This window comes from Epinephelus lanceolatus, chromosome 2 (assembly GCF_041903045.1).
Source record: "Epinephelus lanceolatus isolate andai-2023 chromosome 2, ASM4190304v1, whole genome shotgun sequence".
In the NCBI taxonomy this organism is placed as follows: Eukaryota; Metazoa; Chordata; class Actinopteri; order Perciformes; family Serranidae; genus Epinephelus; species Epinephelus lanceolatus.
Genome location: NC_135735.1, coordinates 19170659 through 19195787, shown reverse-complemented (window position 1 = coordinate 19195787; position 25129 = coordinate 19170659). Strand labels below are relative to the sequence as shown.

The 25129-nt window shown below is 40.4% G+C and overlaps 1 protein-coding gene across 3 annotated transcripts; it reads left to right on the top strand.

The window, feature by feature from the left end:
* The first annotated feature begins 195 nt into the window (after nucleotides 1-195).
* Nucleotides 196-9480, top strand: stk16 (serine/threonine kinase 16). 3 transcript variants are annotated; one of them, XM_033632569.2, is made up of 8 exons: nucleotides 196-270; nucleotides 669-793; nucleotides 1984-2203; nucleotides 2290-2423; nucleotides 4352-4439; nucleotides 5360-5488; nucleotides 5653-5774; nucleotides 7406-9480. In XM_033632569.2, the coding sequence occupies exons 1-8, from the start codon at nucleotides 265-267 to the stop codon at nucleotides 7542-7544; spliced, it is 963 nt and encodes a 320-aa protein (XP_033488460.1). In that variant the 5' UTR covers nucleotides 196-264; the 3' UTR covers nucleotides 7545-9480. The 3 variants fall into 3 exon arrangements, with proteins under 3 accessions (XP_033488460.1, XP_033488468.1, XP_078030994.1); XM_033632577.2 differs by having other exon boundaries at nucleotides 231-302; XM_078174868.1 differs by having other exon boundaries at nucleotides 265-283.
* The last annotated feature ends 15649 nt before the right edge of the window (nucleotides 9481-25129 follow it).

The window sequence follows — 25129 nt, the reverse complement described above, 5'->3', positions numbered from 1 at the left end:
ATGAACAGGAAAGGCAATGTGTGAAAGAAGACCTCAGAAAGGCTTTAATTAGTATAAAAACATTAATGTACCTGTCAAGTGGACTAAGCGATGTCATTTTCTTTGATTGTATATTATACATCTGTGATTTTATCAAAGAAACAGCGTTAATGGTTCGGATTTAACCTCTGAACTACACCCATAGGCCGAGGGTGGCGCTGTTGTACTGTATAGGCTTGTTGCAAACCGTCGACGAAAACAAGAAGAAGAGGAAGATGGAGAACTATGACAGTAAGCTAATTTGGTAAACAGACAGCTAGCTGGTAAGAATAAAGGTGTAAAGCCACCAATTATAGCATAGGTGTGTTATGTTTAGCTGTTCATTGTGTCAGTAGTCAGTAAAAATTAGACTGCGGTTGTGGCTAACGTGTAAAATCTACGTTAACGTCGCCCTTTTGGTTGTTGTAGCCCTGAAGTTGCTAAGCTAACGTTAGATCTTGATGTGCTGTGTTAGCTAACAGTAAATGTTTGTTGACATACTGTCAGTTAGCTGTCTTACCATATGTTTCTCTACAAAGGACATCTTGCAGTTTACTTTCAGTAATACATGTTTTAGCTGACATCGCATGATTTTATGTATTCTTCTGGCTGTTCGTCTCAAATAACTTTCTTTGTCACATTTCCCCCAGGCCCTTAAAAGCTTGGCGTTAAACAATGTACCAGTCAAGATGGGGCAGACCCTTTGCATTTGCTCCCGTGGTTCCGTCACCATTGATAACAAAAAATATTACTTTGTCCAGAAACTAGACGAAGGGTAAGAAAACGTGTTGACATTGTTTGTTTTAAACACCACTTAATTCTACCTTTTAAGGTAAAGTGTAGTGGTGTTTTATATTTGCTTGTCACAAGTCCCTTAAAAAGACGAAAATCAATCGATCCTACAAGCCAAAGCTTCATTTAGCTTATTGCTCTGATTGTTGTCCAAAAACCACAGTACTCAGTCTCACTATTCCTGCGGGTGACATCTTCCTTCATTAGCATCAGCATGGGCAGTGTACACCGATCAGCCAAAACATTAAAACCAGCTAACGTAAAATAAGCTAACGCACTGGTGCCAGGCACCAAGGGACACCCTCCAGAGGTACTGTGTCCATGCCTTAACAGGTCAGAGCCAAGTCCAGTCCAAGGAGCACCCACCGTGGATTGGGGGTACCTCTGGGGTACCAACACATCCCTCAAATGTTCGATCAGGTTGGGATCCGGGGTATTTGGAGGTCAGGTCGACGCCTTGAGCTCTTTGTCCCTTTCCTCGGGTTGTGCCTGAGCAGTTTTTTGGTGTGGCATGGTGCATTGCCCTGCTGGGGGGCCACTGAACATCGATAAGTGCCGTTGCCATGAGGGGGTTTGTTTTGTCTGCAACGGTGTTCAGGTGGGTGGAGCACGTCAAATAGTATCCACATAAATGCCAGGACCCAAGGTTTCCCAGCAGAACGTTGCACTGTAACAAGACGATCAGTGTTATTCACTTCACCCAAGAGTGGTTTTAATGTTTTGGGTGATCAATGTATATTACCTTCAGTAAATCCTACATATACTGTCCTCCGGCAATAAATACAAACTAGCACACCAAACCTCATTTGAAAATAATCCTCATAGAATACACTGTTTATTCTCCTGTGAGAAACGTCTCTGAAAGGTGTTGTCCTTGGCTGCTTTGGGGTAATATTTAGCCTTTGAAAAACCTTATAACTTTATATTTGTGACCTCTTTCCAAAGATTGATCCCTTCAGTAAAAACAAATGGGCTTGTGTCTGAGACTCACAGACAAGCAAGGGGAGGTCAGACAGTATTGAGAGACTGACAAATACATTGTTGATTTTGGTCTTTTTGTGGGACTTGTTGACAGTATCAGAAATCTGGAATAGCACTGGCCTTATTCTTTGAAGTCAAATTTGGATTCATATGCTCCTCCCGAATTCTAATCTCTCTGTGTCCTCGTTTTAGGGGGTTCAGTTATGTTGATCTGATAGAGGGGGCAAAGGATGGGCGCTTCTACGCCCTGAAGAGGATTCTATGCCATGATCGTGAAGGCCGTCAGGAGGCTCAGACAGAGGTGGAGATGCATCAGATGTTTAATCACCCCAATGTCTTGAGCCTGGTTGCACACGCCTTTGTCGATCGTGGAGGCAAGACTGAAGCCTGGCTACTTCTGCCCTATATTAGAGTAAGTTGATGCAACAGTTAGTGTGACCAGACTAACCCTGAGGGAAATGATCTGATTCCGATAACTTGTTGTGTTTGTGTGAACAGAAAGGCAGCCTGTGGTCTGTTCTGGAGAAGCTAAGGGACAAGGGGAGCTTAATGCCTGAAAAACAGATTTTGCAAATCTTGCGTGGCATCTGTGCTGGACTCAAGGCCATTCATGAAAAAGGCTATGCACACAGGTAATACATGTCCACATACACACACATATGTCAAATATTTACATGCATAGGATCAGTGTAAAGACTCTTGTGCTGGCTTGGAGTGCCACACTAGTGTCTAATTTCTGGACATTTGCACACCCTGCACTGTGATTAAAAAGCAGAAACAGATGTGCCAGGACTAAACTATTTATAAACTATTTAGTAATTATAATGTTTTGTGGATTCATTGGGGGAAGAGGGTGGCGGAGTTTGAGCCATTTTCAACCTATGAAATGCAGATTTAAAAAAAACAAAAAAACAAAACAGGTACGGAATGTCAATAATAACAACATTGAAGTTTCATTACAGTACAGTCATATCATCTAGTTCTACACCTCAAAAAACACATTTAAGTTTGCAGCACCTGTTTAATATTGATACGATGAGCTCACCTATCTTAGCTCACTAGAATGGTTGACACCAGACACCATACAGATAAGAATAATTAGCATTTTATGGTTTTGGATGAGAATTTATAGCTTTGCTCTGAGTCTGTTTTACGGAGAATGGAGGATGTGCCTTTTTCCAGAAACACTGGACGCTGCTAAGCCAGCACCAGCATATCTGCAGGCTAGTTTAGGTCTTGCCTCATGAAATTATCCAAAAACGAAATACCTGATAATTTTATTACATTTTTTATTGGCACTAAATCTCTCTAACAGGGAGACATAATAATGAAAAAACGCGTAGAGTCTAAATATGGATTACTCATAGTGCTCAAAATGGACCTCCAGACAATCAGCTCTGGCACTAAGCCTAATTTCTGCCAAATGAATCCTGCACATTGTTAAAAAAGGGGGAAAAGAACTGTTGTCAGTTAAAGGTTTTGCAGCCCTTTGCCACATTGTGCGTTTTATCAATCAAGTCAAAATGGCATGATTTGTAAACCAGTAGCTCAGTCCATAGGGACTTGGGTTGGGAACTGGAGGGTTGCCTGTTCGAGTCCCCGTCCGGACCAAAATATGGAGCGTGGACTGGTGGCTGGAGAGGTGCCAGGTCACCTCCTGGGCACTGCCGAGGTGCCCTTGAGCAAGGCACCGAACCCCCCAACCGCTCGGGGCGCCTGACCAAAGGGCAGCCCCCTCACTCTGAGATGTCTTCACTTTGTGCATGTATAGGTCCTGTTTGTGCATGTGTCTTTCGGACCTGTGTGTAATTGACAAGCAAGAGTGAAAACATTGAATTTCCCCTCAGGGTGATTAATAAAGTAAATAAACTTAAACTTAAACTTAATGCAGAATTACATTCAGTTTGATTCATTTGATGGTTTTGGGTAGGGCTGGGCGATATGGCCTAAAACAAAAAAACATATCCGATTCATGATTTAAATCGATTTTTTTCCCCCCTACTTAAAATCAATTTTCAGAAAAATATTTGTGGCCTTGTAGCAAGTACCTGGGGTCCAAAACTTTCACCATTTGAATAAACCCCGGCTTTTCCACGGTATATATGGGCACCATATTTCTTGCAATATACATTGCGACTGCAGCCATGATCGCTTTTCACCGGGCCCCTTTGTTATCATACAGCAGTGTTAAGAAAAGGCGGTGGCGGCCCCCTCAATATAATAGTATATTAAGCGTGCGGGGGGGGTTTTAGATTTTTTTTTAGATTTTAAAGAGAAACTCAATTTTCATTAAAACAAATCAACCTAAACTACAAATTCGAATTAATTGATAAAATCGATTTATCGCCCAGCCCTAGTTTTCGGTAAAAAAAATCTGTGTGGAATGTGCAAAAAATGTGGATACTTAAGCTATTATATCAAACCATCTTTTAATAGTCATATTATCCCTTACTCACTTTTCAAAATGGCAGCTTTTTTTGTTCTTTTTTTATACCAACCCAATTGCAGACTTCTGAACACTATGTGTGCTGAATGTTATGTGTCTGTTGTAATTCAACAGAGATCTGAAGCCCACAAATGTGCTTCTGGATGAGGATGACAGGCCTCTTCTGATGGACCTTGGCTCTATGAACCGTGCCAGGATTGAGGTAAGGGCACAGTCTGTTCTTCATGTAACATCACAACTATGACGCTGTGTGGTTTATGAGATGGGACTCTCAGTGTATAATAACAGAGTTCAGTGCCAGTGTCCATTTTTGTAACATTATATGTGTTATCTACAAAAAAAGGGGGTTTTAAGATTAAGACAAAGCGATCCAAACGAGATAAGACAAATGGCCTGCAATATCGGGTGATGTCTAACCACCAAATATTGTAAAAGAGAAATGCATATGTAGCCATGACACTCTCTCTGGCTCCTACTTTCAAGTCCACTGCCAGTGATTAACACCTCAGTACAACTAGATTACGATATGACCATAATTTTTTAGCTCTGTAGATTATTTCAATCAAATATTTTAAAATAACCATACTGTGCTTGATGGCATTTGATTATTTTTGTGATTTATTTGGAACTTCCATATAAAAAACCCACAACTCCCTCACATGAAACAACACTTGATTTAAAATCAAAAGACTAAATACAGTAAAACTAAAATTCTTTAATGAAAGCTTTAAGGCTCTTGAGAACAATAATTTCAAGGAAGGCAAGGCAGTTTGATTTGCTAGATAACACAACAATCACAAGATAACGCAAGAATCTAGCCCATATTTGCTACATAGCCTGCCCTGAATAGCTCCCATGGTTGAAATGGTATTGCCTCTCTCTTGGTTGACACCTTTCTACCATTACATGGTATACATACCGTCATATCACCCAGGCCAAGTTGCAACACATCAGGTCCTTGTGGGTTTTACTAGATAGCAGAGTAACATTTTTAATGCTAATGAACGGCATTAAAATACCATGCTTCACATCCTTAAAATGTATTTTTATTTTCAGCTGTGTATGTTGTTAAAGGCCTGTCCTCTGAACATCAGGTCCTCTAAATGATCCACACTATTTCAGGTTAGAGGAACCAGAGAAGCCATGACCATACAGGACTGGGCAGCGCAGCGGTGCACCATTTCCTACAGGGCTCCTGAACTCTTCAATGTAGAGAGCCACTGCATTATAGATGAGCGCACTGACATCTGGGTAAAGCCTTGTCTTCTTTATCTTTTGTGTGTTGTGCATTTTGTGACATCACTTGACCAGTTGATTGACATCATTTAGCATCTGAAACCAAGCACTAACGTTACTGTGGATCATTCATTGACTACTTCTTTTTCTCGTCTTTGATGTCTCCCATTCTCCTCCAGTCACTTGGCTGTGTGCTTTACTGTATGATGATGTTGGAGGGGCCGTATGACATGGTATTTCAGAAGGGGGACAGTGTTGCCCTGGCTGTCCAGAATCCAGTGACCATCCCACAGTCTTGCAGGTCAGTCTTCAAACTAGAAAACAATCTTACAGTGTAACATGAGGAAAGTTTCCTGACAATGTGTTAGTTTCTGTTACTGCTCTGGATAGTGGTAGATCCCACCATTTTTTCCATTGGTTAGTGTGTGTGTATCAGCTGTTAAAGGGCCAGTGTATAATATTTGGCATGGTTTATTGTCAATCTGAATCTGAATCTGAATATTCTACCCATTAATATGTTTATATAAGTGTATAATTGCTATAAAATAAAATTCGTTTGGTTTTCGTAGCCTCATAATTATGCTTTTATACATATATATATATATATATATATATATAGCAAGGGCCTTGCTTTAGAGAGGTCGCCATCTTGCGCCGCCATGTATGTACGGCAGACCGAGCGGACAATCCAGCCAGCCAGAGAACGCATTTCGCGTGTATAAATAAACCAACGAAGACAGCGGAAGGAAGGAAGAAGGAGGAAACAGCAGAGAGTGTTAGGAGTTGGTCGATAGAGAGTAGTGAAAAGTTTTTTTTAGTTATAAAGTTTGCGAATGGACCACACTTACCACGCAACAGGAGAGAATGAACCCGAACCATCATCTGCGAGGAAAAGAACAGGCAACTTCACTCCTTGTGATGCACTCTCTGTGGCGCTTTTCCTCCTGATGATATATCTCCCCAACAATGGTAGCACCAAATCCCATTCTGTGCATTCAGCCTCTCTTCTCGCCCGCTCAGCATCAAACACATGGAGTTCCTCATCTGTGTACTCCGGCTCAAACAAGTATGGCTCTGGGTCTGTGTCCGCTACAAGAAACTCTTCAAAATCGCGTTCAGAGTCGTCCATTGCTGCTACTATACTCCGGAGATATTGCTAGGCTAAATAAACAGCTGAGCTCTGTTTACCGGCTACGCTGTCAGTCAGTGTGCGGGCTGGAGATTGGTGGAGCAGAGAGGGGAGGGGGTCCCCACTCAGTATGGTAAACAAGTATGTGTGTATGAAGTGTGTCTGTTACGCTAGAAGAGTCAGAGTTTGGGACGGCGTCTTTTACCCCCTGGAGTGTTACCAGAGTTTTTGGAGTGCTCAAATAAATGGGCCTTTTTCCCGAACGCTCCTCTGGTCTCCTGCTCGTGAGGGATTCATTACAATATCGTAACATGGTTTTGATTTCTAAATAAATATTCACCTCGTCGCTAGATAGACCTACTCCTGAAAAACTCATGCGCAAGGCTTTTTGTCCCTACGAGGCCACCGTCATTTACCCGATGGGAGGGGTGAGTGAGTGAGCCCTGCAATCTAGAATTTGACCACTGATGTCACTGTTTTCAACCCATTTTACACACTGGCCCTTTAAGGACATAGTTAACAGCAGTCTGACTTATCAAAGCAGTACAAACTAACTGAATGTAGTTTAATTTCTAACTGAACAAAAATGCAACGTGAAAACACAAGTTGAATTTTTATGTTAGTTTTTTTTTTGTTGTGTATGATCTCATCTCTGTCCTTGAAACCTGACTTCCTACAGAATTCATATTGATGATGATCCTGTGATTGATGTTAGTGATGCACGCTTGTGCTAAAGTTTAAAAGTATAAATATGGATCAAATTTAAGTTGCTGTAATTTGATGTCTGTTTGTCCTGTGACCAGTTACTCGGAGGGTCTGCAGATGCTGCTGAGTTCCATAATGGTGTCAAATCCCCAGGAGAGACCAAACATCAGCTGGGTTCTTGACCAGGTACAGGACCTGCAGAGTCGCAGCCCCAACACTCAAACCAACATGGTCTGATCTTGCACGGTGCACTGGATGTCGGGTGTTGGAAACCTTTGCACACAGAATTGAACGTCTGTTATGTTGAGCTTGAAAATGTTTATTTTATTTGTTGACTTTAGTGTAAAAACCTAGGTGCAGACTTTCACTCAGTTTGGGGAGCTTGGCAACAGCATAAGCTTTAAATCCGACCTGTGTAGACTCTTGTATTCCTCATAGACTTAAATTATAAGAAGATTTTGAAATGCCTTAAATGTAATTTCACCCTGCAATGCAATCATTTTTGGCAAGGGTCAACTGTTTCCTCCAACAGTGAAGTGGCTTTATCTTGTAATCTTAAAGGGATAGTTCAGCATTTTGCAAAATACACTTAGTGCTTTTTCCAAGAGTTACATGAAAAGATAGATACCACCCTCGTGTCCGCCCTTTTATTGTGAAACTGGAGCCGGCAGCCTGTCAGCTCAGCTTAGCATAAAGAAATGGGGCTTGCCCACCTCTGTCCAAAAGTAACACAATTCTAAAAAAGAAAAAGTTCTTAAAGTAACTAATTATGAGACCTGGTGGTTCTCTTGTTTTACTCTAAGTTTTTTTATGTATTAGACAAACTAGATATTACATGTATGATCAGAGAGCTTTATAGATGCTTTTAGGCTGCTTTTGTTACTTTTAGACAGAGCCCGGCTAGCTGTTTTCCCCCCTGTTTCCAATCGTAAATGTAAGCTAACCAGCTGGCTGTAGCCTTGGTGAATAAGCTCATTTCTAAGTATGCGTTACAAAAAAAGTTGTCACTTGCATTATTCTCAACAAGAAAAGGGATAACGTAAAAGCTGTGCCAAACTTTCCACTGTATGAAAGCTACCTGAGCTCAACACATATCAAATTCCATTCCCTACCAAGAAGGAATATGGTCCAGTTCCCTTTATTTTTGTTCTCCTGATTCCTGAGGTTTGTGTGTGTAACATCTTGTGGTTACACACGAGTGCTGTATTCAACAACTTCGCCTTCAGCTTTTCTCCACACCTTCACTCGTACTGTTTGTCTTTACTTGGGGGGAAAGCGAAGAGGCAGAGTGCTCCTCACCTGCAATGCTGCATTTGAACACACAGAGGTGCTCCACCATCACAGTCCCCTGCTCCACACATTGATGTGATGTTTCTGACTGTACGGTTTATAATGTGTGAATGGGCTCTTAGCTTACACACACAAAAAAAAATCTTCAAGGAGAAGGGGTCAGGTGTAACTGTAACATACCTTAACTGCAGAAAATGAACTTTTAATTAGTTTAAGGAATTGCTTCTTTTTATTAAGTAAGTCAGTGTCATATCTGCCTGCAGAGTCTAACCTTCACTTTTCACTGTATTGTGTTTTTAAACTGTATTTTCCATTTCAGCTATGCTTGTGTTAAATTCTAGGTTTCCTGTCGTATGAATGGGGTCTCACACTTTTGTTCTCTCAGGGTTCAGCCACATCTCAAAGGGTCCGACAGTCTGAAGTATAATAGACCTAAATGGTACCTTTTAACGTGATTATTAGATTAAAAAAAATAATACTTTGGGCATTTAACTTAACATTAATGCTTTTGTGACTCTGTATTGCGATGATGATGGACCATATTAGAACTTTAAAAAAAATCCTTGATTGTTAACTTATTCAGTTAATTGTTGGAGCGGTAAATGACATACTGTTTAAATATGCTGACTATGAATTCTTGTGTTGTTGTCGAGGGCGAACTAATACTGGTATCAACCAGATGGTAAACAAAGGATTTTTTAAAGTGTGCTGATGGAGTTAAAAAAATATTAATAAGTAAGAGTGTGTTATTTGATTATGGAAATTTCTGTTAAGTTTGTTTTAATTTTATTCACTGCACAGTAAAGGATAAATAAACATTAAATATGTAGCACTCTGTATACAGTTTTTAATATAATTGTGAAATAAAATGGCATCCTACATTAGTTGGTCAAGAAAGGTATGTGAATTAATACTCAGTTACCCGCAGTGCTTGGTCAGCATCATGAAATGTATTTGCACAGCAGCACTTGTAATTAGTTGCTGCATCGGGTTGTAAATACCTGGGGTTCAGCTACTTCTCACATCATTTAGGTTATTAAAAAAATCACATACAAATGAGACAAACGCAACTGTTAATCCTCCACTGAAAAAGTATTCAACTTTCCATCACTCCTGAAAGCAGCAGCCCTCACAGTCAACTTTACGCTTCTTTCTCTCTTTGCTTTTTTACTGTCTGTTTATGAAGACACACCTGCGTAAGTACCAATTTGTGCATGTCTATAAACTGTATGATGATCCTGCAATCTTGAGGCGAATGGAAAAAATGCAAAGTGATCTTGCATGATTAACTGGTGTTGTGTGTGAGGCCGTGGGTCTTTTAAAATGTGTTTACCGGCAACAGTTGGCTTGGGTCGGACTTACATGCCTGAGCTACATAAAATCAAGGATATGACTTTGAAACCTCCAGTGACAAAAATTTGCTGTAAAATAGGCAGTACTGAGGAGCTCAGTGACGTATTGTATGTTTCACAGCCACTAATGCTGTCTCAGCCACTGCTAGTTACATGCTAACAAACAAATAAAAAATGCTAACCACACGTCTGATACGTCTGCTAGTCGCCAATTTTGGTGCAAGAAGAAGAACCACTTGAAGCACAAGTCAAACGCAGGAAATGGGGCTGGATTGGGCACACCTTGAGGAAACCTCAACCACGACCAGACAGTCCTTATCCTGGAAACCACAGGGGAAAAGAAAGCCAGGAAGACCAAAGAACACCTGGAGAAGGTCTGCTGAGGCAGAACTCAAGGAATCAAGAACATCCCGGAAGGAAGCAGAGAAGATCGCCCAACACCGAACCAGCTGGAGAAAGTTTGTGAATGACCTATGCTCCCCAAGGAGCAAAAGGGTTTAAGTCAAGTCACTGACTGTTAGATTTGCTCTGGTCAGCTGTGAAGCAATAAGCCAGAAAACCTGAGTATTGAGGTGCGTGTAAAAATCATTTGTACTTTCTCAATACTCAACTCACAATGGCCAAACTTATTGGAGCTTTATGCCAAGTGTTTCCATGGCTGAGCAGTGGCACTCAGGTTGACATTCACCATACACAGTGCCAGTCAATTGGGCTAAAACACACCACCACTGAACTCTGGGGCAGTGGAAATGTGTTTGAGTGATGAATCGTGCTTTACTATCTGGCAGTCTGATGGATAAATCTTGGTTTGGCAGTTGCCAGGAGATTGATACCTCTCTGAATTCATAATACCAACTGTAAAGTTTGAAAGAGAAAGTACGGTCATATGGTTTGAGCTAGGCCCCTTACTTCCAATTAAGGGAAACCTTAATTTTATTGTATTGAAGACATAAGGGTGCCTTCAACATTGTGGCAGCACGGAAAACCCTTTCTGGTTTTAACTTTACATCGCCTCTAGAGAGTCAGGTCCACAGAGACATTGTTTTCCCAGTTTGGTGTTGAAGACCCTTACTTGCCTGCACAGACCTGAACTTGTCCCTTGAATTTTTCTGACGATTTTAGGGCAGACCTTACCGACAGAAGTTCCTGAATCTCCTCTCCAGTTTGACAGGGTCTTGACGTTTTCATGTAAATTACCTTTTTTCTTGGCTCTCGGTTGTGTGTATTCTTTCGGGTCACACCAGTTGCATGATAGAAATGTCATCAACACACCCACTTTCTGGCTGTGATTTGACCTGCTCTATTCACAGACATTACACAGAACTAACTGTACCATGGAGTCACACCTGGGTGATACGGAGGAAATCAAAAATGACATTATATATGACCAAATACCTCTATATTTATATATATGATGTACACAATGAGATTTTTGATAAATAATCATCTGTATTTTAGATATAATGACTGAGTGGTAGACGCAAATAATAGAACAGTCTGATAAGTTCAGAAAATTAAATTGCTTCACTGTAAAGCAGCTTTTGAAACAAGGAAAAGCAACACTTGCGTATATCTTAAATCTGAGACGATTCCTAGTCTCATCGATGTATTGATACAAAAGTATAACAGTAAAGTCAGTTTAATGTCCGGTCCAACTGATTTGGACGTACAGCTCCTCCAGGTAATGTCTGGATCAGTTAAGGTTTGCAGTACGTGTGTGAAAGGAACGTCTGACAGTGAGCCAGGCCTCATCACCAACATCAGTGCCCAACCTGACTAATGCCCTTTTGGCTGAATGGAGGCAAATCTCTGTAGCCAGGTTCAAAATCTTTTGTGAAACCTTCCCAAAAGAGTTATATCAGATTAAAATGTTTGGGTGTCCACATAATTTTGGCCATGTAGAGTAGCAAAGAATGCTACTAAAGGTGACATTTGTTCTTTTTGTATTTATATGTGTAAGCTAATGATATAGCAATATTTGTTAATCGCTTGGCTGTTAATTTAGTGCTTGTAAAAGAGCACGTTCAGTTTCACATCAAATGAGAAATACTTTACTTTTTAAATTAAGTTGGCTCAGTCTTAGATGAATCATCTCCCGTGGCAGACAAGCACAACCTTCATCTGACAGTATTTTGAGCGCCAGTGGCCATTCTCTGCGTCTGGCTGTGTGTCTGCGTGCGTGTGTCTGTGCACACATCCTTGGAAACAAATATCAAACTGCTCATGTAGCGGGATTTACAACCCTTACGTCCACTCAGATCAGTGAGATGTCACACTTCACTGCTGTCCCAATTACTTTCAAAGGTAATTTCGACCTCAGAAGGCAAACACACACACACAAACACAGACACAAATGACCGGTCATAAAGTATACAGAACATACCACATATTTACAGTGCATATGCCCTTTTATACACAAACACCCTAAGGATTCATTACACTTGAATTAATGATATCCCAGCTGATTTCTTCCTCAGGCCCACCTATGAATCCCAGACTCCCTTGGGAATGGGTCTAGGACAGAGCTGTGTTTATGAGCCCAACATCTGCCCACACACACACGCACACACACTCTTTTTATATTTACTATCATCTCCCTGTGAGGGGCTGAAATGATGTCATACAACACAAGCGCAAGGTCAGCTCAATGTTTGCATTCATTTTAGCACCAATTTCATGTGCTTTTGCTTATCGTTCAGTCAGGGGGTGCACTGGCAGTTTGGATCCTGTGTGTGTGCGTGAGTGTGTGTTTGTGTTTCATTTGTAACCCAACCCCAGTCCACAAACACACTTTAGCTCTCACACCATAAACCATCTGCAGGCTTTATTGATTTGGCAATGAATCAATTAGTGAATTATTTAATTAGCAAAGCATTATGGGTCAGTGCAGAGCTGCTCCCATCCTGCAGTGTTCCTAGGTCTCTTTAAATCATTTCACACATATGTTTTGGACTTTGTGTGGGTGTGAGCATGTGAGTGTTATCTGTGCAAATCACTGTGCAAAAGTTTACTAAATACGGAGAATTCGGACGTGATTCCTGCAAGACCTTGTAAAGTCGGCCAGTAAAGTTTCTGTTGTTACTTCCCAGACGAGGGATCCTATTTCTTTAAAGCTTTATGTGTACAGACCCAGAACTTTTGCTGTCACTCAAGTCCAAATTAGCCTTGGCTGCCGCTGAAAGAGGGAGAAATATGGACATTACGTCTGCCCCGTTGAGTGGATGAGTTATGACTTGTGTTCGTGATCGAGGCATTTTTTCCGTCCAGGGGCTTTCTTTGTGCTCATTAATTCATGGGAGTGTTTGGGTTAAAATGCATAATGAGTTCATTAAAGGGGATTGGCGTAATCAGGAAAGGTATTGCCTTAATTACTGGCTCAGGGCCAGATCTATCCGTTCTCTGTGAGATCGGCAACCCACCCTGTCGACAGAGCTCACTAATTTAATTAAGTGTACAAAATGCTACACCCTAACGTCGCCCTTGGGGGCAATTATGGCACTAGAGATTGAAAGATCTCCGCCGGGGGTATTTTACTTACTGGCAGGAGATTGCCTGTGTCAGTTAGCTGATTGCATTGATTATATTGATTTGTAACAGCTTTTCGGGTAATTTCATCTGCAAAGGTGAGAGCAACACGTTGGCCCGGGGACTTTTTTATTTATTCTTTCTTTATTTAGACCCTGGACTCTTTTGCCAAGTGATTAGATGAAATGGAGCTCCACAATAAGTCTTTTAAAGTGGGAGTTGGGGAGGGAGGATCAATAGTTTTTATTTGCCGTATAAGGTCAGTGCAGGTTGGATGTTATGAATTCTTTAAAAGGCATCACAATTCTTTCACCTACAGCGAAAGTGCTGCATGGTTATGCTGAAGCAGCAAAAAGTGGCTTAAACAGGCCACTAGGAAAAAGATCTGACAGACTGGATGGGTTAGCTGGATTTCTCCATTTTTGCTCTTAAACCTGGACTGAATTTCACAGCACTGGAAAGATATCTCATCATCCCCTAACAGTATGGATACACATAAGAAAGATACCTGCAGAGTTTGTGTTAGTTACCATCTTGTACCTCGAGCTTAAGTTGATTTATATTGACAAAGTTGAAATAGGAATGTAGAATACTTCAGTAGATAACATTTTTAAAGGTGTACAGTATTTTTTCAAATGAACAATAATTATATAATATTTATACTAATTTCAAGTTTAAAATAAAGTATTCACCATTTGTCCTTTCTTATAGAAGAGCATGTCTGTGAATCTGCTCTTAAAAAAAACTCTGAGGCAAAACCCAAGATGGTGAAATAAAGGTTAGGTTATAGTTTATCAGATCTTTAGAGGAATACTTCAGCCACAAAATAACCATTTGTCTATCAATTAGCTAGGCTGTTGTACCTTGAAAAACGTTTTTATTTAAAACTGGACTGAAAACTAAACTGATCTTCAAAACCAGACCCCAATACTTAAGTTTTGTTAACCAAAATGTATGTGTTTGGGAAGTACTGAGCAAACAACTGGATAAAATAGACTTGGATTATACTGCACGAGTTGTGTGAGAGTTTATAAATTGATGTTTTTATATAGTTTTGCTGTTTAGCATGGTCCCCAAGCAATCAATAAATCACTATGTTTGCTGTTTTTCATGGAGGCATGCAAGGAAAACATTTTCTTTATAATTAACACAGCATGACTAATTCGTAATGGTCATTTTGTGGGTACGGTAGTCCTTTGAGGTAGCTGCTCATCAGTCAGATCTCTGCTGATTTTTATTCTCTGTTATCTAATGTTATCTGAATGTCCAGTAAACAATTATGGTCAATACCAGACATGTTGTTAAAATTAAGAATTGACATCCCAAAACATTACACAAGAAGTTGGTGCATAAAATGAGCCATGTATCCCAGCTTTGAATATATTCCACATGGCCATCATGCAGGCCAGCTTCTTCTCCCTGATACCAATTCTAATACTTGAACTTTGTGTATCTGATGATAGCAGTCACTATTCTGTAAAGGGACTATCTTTTTCCCAGGTTTAAGATCTGTGTATGTGTGTGCACTGGGATCATTTTTATGTAAGGTAACATGAGACCACATCATGGCTGATAACTGATCTGCATAATAAAGACACTATTGGCACTGATACCAATCTGGCGTGCTTTAAACAGAGTGACACGAAAAAATTATAATTTTTGTAATATAATATGATAGTGTATTAACACTTATATATAATAGTTTAATATTATGTGTTATGTGGGGAGATGGAAATTGCAGAACCAGGTTAAGTGGACAAGAGCAGAAAATAACGGTAACAGCAGATGACAGTGCTCTTCGAAGTTGAAAGGATGGAATTTACAACCAAATTTTTCATAGTGTCTTTGCACAAGGCGACAACACGGACAGTCTCCGGGACTTTATTTAAAAAATTACATAGATTAATAAACACGAAATAATTTAATTTAATATGTTTTATTCCACTCTTTGTAAACAATAAGGCATCACCCTTGCGACATATCTTCATGCCACCATCCCAGCTCCATGTTAACATGGAAATTAGGCTTTGAAGGGTCATGACAGCATATTTGAAGATACTAATAATTGGATTGTTAAAATTATAGGAATTAAAATAAGATTAAACTCAGGAAGGTTGAGAATCGGACCATATTTTGTGCCTCTTCACACACAAACGTAAAGATGAAGATATCTTCATCACTGTGGTGGCAGAAAAGCTGGAGACAGTTGCTACAAAAAGATTCACAGAAGCAAATTAAGAAAATGTAAAAGTAAATGTGCAGCATTTGCTTCTGTATTTGTCGCACTAATCCTTAAACAGCTTATTTTATTTATATGCACCTTTTTCCTCCTGTATGCCGCCTATGTTCCATCGAAGTTGTGAGTTTTCATTTGCTTGTGCCGACTGAGTCGAGGTCTCTCAGTCACTGTATAAAAGCTACCATTCTGCCAATTAAAGAGAGAAATATGACCCCACAGATAAGTTTTAATTGCAGGCATGTAACCTTTAGCGAAGCAAGACAAAGGGCAAACGGAGGCTAATAGTTTGATGAGCAGTTCATCAGCGCTGATTAAGAGGATGGGACGACAAGATAATCCAGAGGTGGTGCAGTCATTAACGCTGGACAAAGAAGAGCAAATTAGCTGATTGAACAAGTTCCCGCCCAACCAATGCCAAGCAGGCAGGAGGGAGGGGCTTGGTGAGTGATGGATGAGGAGGCGTATGTCGCTTGCCAGTAGAGTTGTCACTGAATGAGTGAAGTGTCTTCATCAATTTGGAGCCATTACCATGTCAAAAGGAGAGGATGGCGCTGGAAGGAGGGGAACAGATTGGGGGAGGAGAGAAGCAGAAAGCCCATCTGCATACTACAAGCTTATTCATTTTCTCACACACACACTGGCACACTCACTTACACACACACTCCTGCAGCCCCTCCCTCCAGGCAGCCCAGTTTACCGTAAGGCCGTTTAATTTTCCTGAAATAGGGCTGTGACAGCTGTGTCATGCTGATGAGAAGGTGCTGAGAAGAGTGGCAGCCTGTCACATCTCATCTATCTCAGCTCTGATACTGCTGAACCTCCTCCTCCTCTTTCTCCTCTTCTCCTCTTCTCCTTCTTCTTCTGCCTTCACCTCATTGTGTGTCTTTTCACTCCTCCGTCTGAGATGTCAAACCTTTATCCTCAAAATAAACGCAGCAGTCCCAGTCTGTTAAACTGATGCAGGGGAGGGGCGGTGATTGACGCTGGAAAAGGACAAAAGTAATAACTGGGAGCTGTTTTTTATTTCACCTGCATTGATTGTTATAGGTCTCTTTATCATCTGACCCGGCTCAATTATGCCAATTGGATAGCGCAGTGACACTGTGAGGTTGTGGGGGACAGTAAAATGGAACACCGAAAGTGAGAGGGGGGATTAAAGCGTGTGTGTGTATGTGTGTGTGTTTAAGAAAGGTGGAGTAAAGATGGTGTAGATGAGTGCAGAAATAGCTTGTTGGTTGAATATGCATCACTCAGGATGTATTACTCTGCAGAGAGAAGGACAACAATTTAAATGTTAGTGATGTCATTTCCACCTGTCAGTCATGTCAGGGTGCGATAAATGTGGAGCCATTACATAAATGAGATGTTGACGTGACCCTCTATATGCATGCATACGGAAGCACACACACACACACACGCTGGTATGTCTTTAGTTTTATGTAAATAGAATACAAATCTAGCAAATGAATCCATCGTGTTTGCTGTTGGTGGAAACACTTTTGTTGTTGTACATCCACAACGTCCAAGAGCGACAAATCTAAATTGAATTTGCTCATTTTCTTTTTGTCAAATTATAATAAAAAGCTAGCAGCTGTGATCGCCTACAAGACTACTTATCCTGATGTTTTGAGTTGTGCTTTATCTCAAACTAAAAAGCAACTTGTCTTAAGATACTCCGACACTTCTACGTAATGCAGTCAGACTTGTTGCAAATTTGATTTTTGGCATGTTTGCCTTCATTTAAAGTTCCCTTCTAAAACTTGCATTTCCCAGAACACTTTTACACTTCTCAACAACTCCCCGAGACTGTTCCTGTGTCCATTGGACCGCAGCAGGGAGACATAAGCACAGTGGTTCTCAAACCTTTTCCATCATCAGAAGCTGAAAAACCTTCAAGCCTCCCCACCCCACCATTTTTTTAAAATCAATCTTTAAAGATAATCAAGGAAGCGAGCAATACAAAAAGGATTCTCACATGAGCAGATTGCAACTTAAACCAGAAATACTTGTAAAACATTGGTGCCTGACTGACAGTTTCATGTAAATCAAAACTGTTTTAAGCAGTTTTTAATAGCTTGTTCTACCTGCTAAGTATTTTTGCTAATATACACAGTTGGTAACACTCCTTCTGACACTCTGCCTGCTGCTGTTTGATCTTGAGCTAATAGAGATTAAAGGTAATACCTGCTGCAGGCACTTCAAACGTGTTTTTCTATGTACTTGACACTGCAAGATGTTCCATACTGGCAAGTGCTTATGTGGATCACCCACTGTTACTGTTACAGAGTAGTAAGAGAGAGTTTTTTGAGGACAAGCAATGACTGCAATGCACGATGTTGTGGTTGTACTGCACTGTAGTATATTGAAGAAATTAATCATCTGACAATTTTCTTAAAAAATAATGTTTATTGGCCTTAGCTTATTTCAGTTCTGCAGACATTTGTATTTGTGCATACCTCATGCAGGGGAAGAAAAATAAAGTTTAATATGTAGAGTTATATTTAAGAAACTGAAATGGAAGAATTAATACAATTATTGAAATGTACAAGTTTTATTCAATCAGGGTATCATGCTGTTCTCCTTGTTCACAACCATGTAACTTCTGCTGGTGTTCTATATGCAAGACATGCCTATTGCCTTTAGTAGAATTTGAATATCCTTCAATTTCAATGCAATTACATGTTTGTCTAGTATCAGACAGATGTTAGTTTGCATTTCCTCACATTGAGTCTTCAGGCAACATACGTAAAAAGCATAATTTAGCTAAAATGAGAATTTGAAAATCAGAGTACTAATTTCTGCGTGATATTTAATGCAGTTGTTAGGAATATTTGTATTGAAAAGAGCGTCTAAGTGTTATTTAAGTCCTTAGCAGCCATTTATACAGTAACATCTGATAGACTGCGGTCCTCCCAGTCCTCTACAGAGATCTTCTATGATAAATAACACAGTTTTACACACAGTTTCTACTAGAAACTTCAAAACGTTGTAGTAATGAACACACTGTTTTTTGTGCTAACAAAATGGTAGCTGCCCTTCCAATATCACCAAAGTCAAAACCGGCCCAGAAATGCATCACCACTAGTTTAACACACATATACAGTGGATAGTTACACAGTTATGGTTTGATTTCTTTTTCTAATTTCCACATATTTCTACACACATAAATACAGGTACCTGTACGCACATGCTGGCATGCAAGTTCATGTGTAACCTTCACAAACAGTGGATGGAGTTGCCGTGACTACGCCTCAGCCCTGGACTGTATTAATGATGCCAGGCGCTTTGATGCTGTCAGCCAGACAGATTACCCTGCTCTTAACCCGCTTTTGAACCCAGCGTGCCACACAAAAGCCAGCTGTGCGCCTTCGCACCAGTGCAAACACTTATTCACATTAATGCTACTTTATTCGCTGTCATTACTTCACAAGTGAAGGAAGGACACATTTATTTTGAGTCGGCATTAAGATCATATGCCACTCACACTGAAAACAGGTTGGATTAGAAAAGGTCAACAGCTCAGTTGAAGGCATACACAGTTGAAAGGGGAAAAGCATCATCATCATATGTCGATTAGCTGAACAGCCCTGGGAAAGTAAATACAGTTATAACCGCAAAAAACTGAAATCAATCAATGTGGAAGATTTCAGTCGGGTTTATTTGCTGCTTTGTGTTTGCAAGTGAAACAGAGAGGCAGATTGTAACCCAGCTGTGGGCTACTCTCTCACAGTATCAGACTAGATTTATGGTTTATGATTTATGTAGTAATGTAATCTTTACATACACAAACAAGGTTAGAGTCTGCGGCTGTGTGAGGCTGTTCTTGAGCTAAATGCTAACATCAGTATGCTGACATACTCACATTGACAACGGCTATACAGTGGTGCAGGGATGATGTGTTTTTGTAGGGCAACCCAGAAGTTAACATTGCCCTGGTCCTATGGGCAAAAAGCCAATGGGATTTTCCCACTGGATTTTCTATTATTACAGAAAAAATAAGCTATTTTGCAAGCAATAGTTAATGATATTTATATGCTTTGTTCAGTAAGATAATCTCCACAAATGAACTGCACTTTTATGATTTTTGAAGCGTAAATGCAGAAGTAAAAAGCTAACATTAGGCTATAAACGAACATTAACATCACCACCACAAGTCCTTAACGGCATGATTATCGTGATGACGCCTTCTTCAAGACACATGAATGCTTTAAAAATCATGAGTGGGGAACTTACTGTAGTATTTAATGTTGTCGAAGTGTATAAAAGTGTGGAAATCTCTTAAGCTTCAGAGCTTATTTCAGGCATCTATCCAAAAACCCATTAAAAAAAACTCCATTGACTTTAAGACGAGGGAATCGGAAGTGCAAAAATGCTAACTCATTTCCACGCTTCAGGACTCGTTCCTGCACCATTCAAAATGCTGATGTTTAGGAGGTATAATCTTAGTTTAATGTTTTAGCATGCTAAAAATTGCTACACATGAAAATCTTGAACTCAAAATGGCAACAGGGTTCACCAAAGTTGCTGTAGATCATCCTCTGAGGAACATGAACGTGTGTGGGAGACCACCGCACTCTATTAAATAGTTGTCGAGATGTTTTACTAGAAATTTCAAAATGTCAGCCTCCTGGTGGCGCTAGAAAAAAAGTCAGACGACCACCAAAGTCTGCAAGCTTCATCCTCTGGGGACCACGACTGTCTTTACATAATATAGTGACAGTCCATCCAATATTTGTCGAGATATTTCAGTCTGGACAGGCCGACGTTGTCATCCTGCAATCGTGGCCAAATACCAAAAACACGTCTTTTCAGATTATTGTTTCGTTCATCATAGTGATTCTAAATACAGGAATAAAAAATCCCAGTGGTGGTTATTTCTAATCCTGTTGTAATGATTTTGATGCACTTGCAGTGTACTTACTATAATGGACATTCTCTCTTTTCATCTAACACTGAGCAGTGTGTAACAAAACCTGTTTTTCATTAGGCATAGTGTGACGTGACAAATTCGCAATTAAATTGAAATCATGATCTAAACTGGGTAGCTTAAGTAAGTGGTATTTAAGACTGAGAGGTGTAAACTCCCATTAGAACAGAAAACTGTTTCCATGTGTCACTTTGCGGTTTGCAGAGCTGAGGTGGGAGATGCAGGCAGCAGGGGTGAAGGCCGGGTTGGAAGGTCAGAGTCTCTCCTGCCGAAGGAGGGGAGGCGGCCTGTGTAGGTGTGGGTGTGAAGGTGGAGGGGGGATTTAATTAGAGCAAGTGCCTGCATCCCCCTCTGGTCTCCTGCTCCGTATTACTACTTGCTGCCAAGGGTTAACTGGCCTGATAAATGGGATCAGTCACAATTGTACACACACACACACACACACACACACACCTGCGTTGTAGAGAGGGAATAACAAAGTATGAGAAGCCGCCTAGGCCCAAATTGAATACCTCACTTGCACATACATATATACCAGCACTAAGCACTTGCCGATACCTGCATACTTCCATGCATATAATACATACATACATACTCGTGTCTTTGGTGATCAACTTGCTTTCTGAGCCAGCCTCAAATGGTCATTTTAGAAACTGCAGTTTTGAGCACTTCTACGTTGGCTCCATTTCCAGCCCCAGACAGTTGCCGTTTGGTCAAACAATACACTCAGGGTCTTCCAGTTCAACACATTCTCACTCCAATCTTGTCACATATCGAAGTTTGGTCGTGGACTTTCCACGCCCAGATACAACGTGCAAGGTACCCTGGGTGTGTTGGTTGTTGACGTTCTGGGACGCCATGTCAAGTTCTGCCTGTTACATGCATTGTCTTCTTTCAAGATACACTTCTGTTTTCACAGGAAATTTAACGTTTTCATCCAGTCTTTTCCTTTTCCTTTTTCCTTCACCAACAAACACACATGTTTAAGCAACAAAACAAACTGCTTAGGTTTAGGGGGAAAAAAAAGGGTTTGGCTTTAGAATCTTACGGGACGTGAACACCGCTCTCTTAGGTGAAAGTCAGTATTTGTTGGACCCATCCACCACCGCTCCCACCCGCCCCACTCAGACATTCATGGCCTTAACTTTTGTCCTTGCCTTGCTGCGTTTCCCCCTGACACCGCCGAGTGCCGTTAAACTATAACGGCAACTGGCAGCGTATCATGCCATCATCAAAGGACTTTTTTTGTTGGTTTCTGACGCCACAAGTCACTGCCCAAGCGCCAGATTTCGATGACTTCGGAGTGAGACTGGGCTCTCCAATTTGGTGACATTCATTAAGTAATTTCCTGCGTGGTGTAACACACTTCCGGTTAAGAAAGTATGTTTGGTAATACGCCACCAGTGCATGCTTTATTTTTTATTTTATAAATCTTCAGTCTTAATCAAAGCAGAGGCCGTTTCCATTAATAACCCAGTATGGTTGGCCTGATGACAGAACACAATGCACCTAATGGAACAATTTATTTCCATAATGCTGCATTGTCGGGGCAGGCACACAACGTCAGGGAGGGGGAACAGCAGAGCGAGGAAGCTGGTGCAAGAAAACAGAGAGGACGATGAAGGACATTAAAGGCACATTCAGTGAGTTTTGAAAACATCAGTGGGTACAGCTGTAGTGATGTTTAATGAGGTGTAGACAGAATGAAGATGAACTAGGATGTTGTGTTTTCATTTTCATGCTTTTACCATCTTAATCCAAAATCCCAGCAGCTGCTGTACAACAATAAACCAAACCAGTGGCAACCAACCGCAATTACAACACTTGACTCACTGAATGGCAGCTCAAGCCAAATTTTAGTGACATTTTAACTTCAGACAGTTTGCTAAGGGACACTGAGCACCTTTCAAACAACAGGGGACTTTGCCAGGCTAGGGTGAAACACCTGTTGACCCCGAGGTTCACTGCTACAGATGTTATATATAGGATGATTTATACCCCATTTAACACCACTGCTCTGAAATATCTAGTTTGACCAAAGCATGAAGCATCACATAGATAGGAGCACTTTAAAAAGTAGACTGAAAGCAGTGTTTCACTTCCTTTACTGGTTGATATGTTATACTAAAAAAATAACTTTGAGCTGAAAGCACAAAAGAAGAAGAAAATACAAAACAAAAGTGATACTAATAAAACATATGCATAAACATACGCCTTTACCAACATATACACTTCAGCACATATATACCTGTTAGCATGCATACATATACACATGGCTGCAAATACGTACACTCCCATACACACAAAAAGTCTATCAACTCTCAGGAAAGGCTAATCTGTAAAAGAAAGTTTTCAGATGAGATTTAAAGACGTGAACAGAGTCGGGAGGCTGTTCCAAAGCCGAGCAGCAAGATCTGAAAAGGCTCGACCACCCTTTGTCTTCAACCTGGACTCTGAAACAGTTAGAAGACCCAGACTAGCAGACCGGAGGGGCCTGTTTGGGCAGTACGGTGTGAAAATCTCAGTTATATACTCTGGCCAGATTGTTGAGAGCCTTGTATGTGATTAAAAGAACTTTAAGATGAATTCTAAAAAAGACTGGAAGCCAATGCAGGAGGCCAAAATAAGTGTTAGGATCGTTTTGTTTTGGTCAAAAGTCTGGGGGGAATACATCACTGATGGGTGTGGTGACATGATAGATATTTATATGCTTGAATTAAAGTCTGGTCTTTTTCAGGAGAGAGTTAAATATTTGAGGGAAATACAGTAAAGAAGTCTGAAAAGCAGGATAAGGATCTTCTAATTAGTGACTGAAGTTTTGTGTCGGGCCCAGTGTGAGACAGAGCAGGAGACAAATCACTAAGTGGCTGCTCCATCATCTCGGCTTGTCAGAACCTCTGACAGAACGGCCAATTATGGAATTGCTAATTCCTCAGTTAGCTCACTCTGAGCCGGTCCCAGCTTGGCACATCTGCAACATTTCCTGAAACTCCACACATCCGTGCGCCAACAGCAAACAGAATATCACAAACAGTTCTAATCTCATAAGGATATTTGAACAAGACCAAATGTCAATAAACATGAGATTTAACTGTGTAAATATGGCAGATGTGGAACTTTTTGTCCCAAGATCATTTTGGGACATGTAGAAAGGGGATGTAAGTATTTATACACAACTTAAATTCTATAGCACTTTTCCAGACAAAGTGTGGTACGACACAAAAACACCATAAGTCAGTAAAACACAATATCAAAGACTAACGTTAGTTAGGATCATTGAATTATATTAAAACAGCGGTGGAAGAAGATAAAGACAAACATTAGAGAAGTATAAAATTACACAAACGAGTTCAGAGGGGATAAAATATTAAGAAATAAATTATTTAGGTGGGAGCCAGCTGTAAACTCTAAATATCAATAGTTAAGCTTTTAAAACTATTGTCAAATTTACAGGCAACCAGTGAACGGAGCATGAATACACACACACACACACACACACACATATATATATATATATATATATACATATACATATACTCTTGGAATTAGTTTTAGGTTAACTGAGAAATTTCTTCATATGACCGACTTACAAAAGACAATAAAGGTGTGTTTGATCAGCTGTAAAGGTCCAAAAAAATCGTATCTTTGGCGATAGTGTAAACCGGAGAAAATACAATATGTTTATACAACCCTTTTAAAGGAAACCTTTATTAAATATGACATATTCCATGACCTGCTGAGGGAGATGCTCCTTCAGTTACAACAACAACAGCCAAACAACAACAGCAAAATCAGTAGCGGACTTTTGATGTCAACCCATTTTTAAAAGAATTTGATCAAAAATGTTTCTTGAGTAGAAAGCTCAGTCTTGATCAAGGAGGATTCAAACATACACTGTACGATTTGCATCTGTTTTAGAAATGTTGCCCACTCCCACTATATGAGTAAATCACCTGTAACTAAAGCCAAATCTCACAATTTATGTGCTCACACTGTATGGGTAAAGTAGACAAAAAAGTAGTCCACCAGCCCCTGTGGACTGTTCTGGCTGTTGACAGTTGTCAATACAGATATGTTTGAAAGCTTCAGGGCTAGAAGGTAGAAGTTTGTTTGCTAGCAGAGGTACGGTTCACATACGTAGAGACAGGCTCTAGAATGGGTATGGGCTACACTAGTGGTGTAGTGGAGGGTATACTCAGGTATACCCACTTCTTTTTCTATCCAGTGACAGTATACCCAACTATCAGCAAAACAGCCATTTTAATATATAGGAGAGTATGCCCACTTCCTCATCGGTAACCTACCTATCTACCTAGTAGTACACCCACCTCATCAACTACCACTACACCACTGGGCTACACTGTACAAATAATTGAGAAAAAAGGCACTGACCTTTCGGAATCAAGGACTCTTAGCTTTGCTTCAATTTTGCGGGAGCCTGACAATAGCCAACCATTCTTGACGTGTCAGAAACTGGTTCGGAGACAAC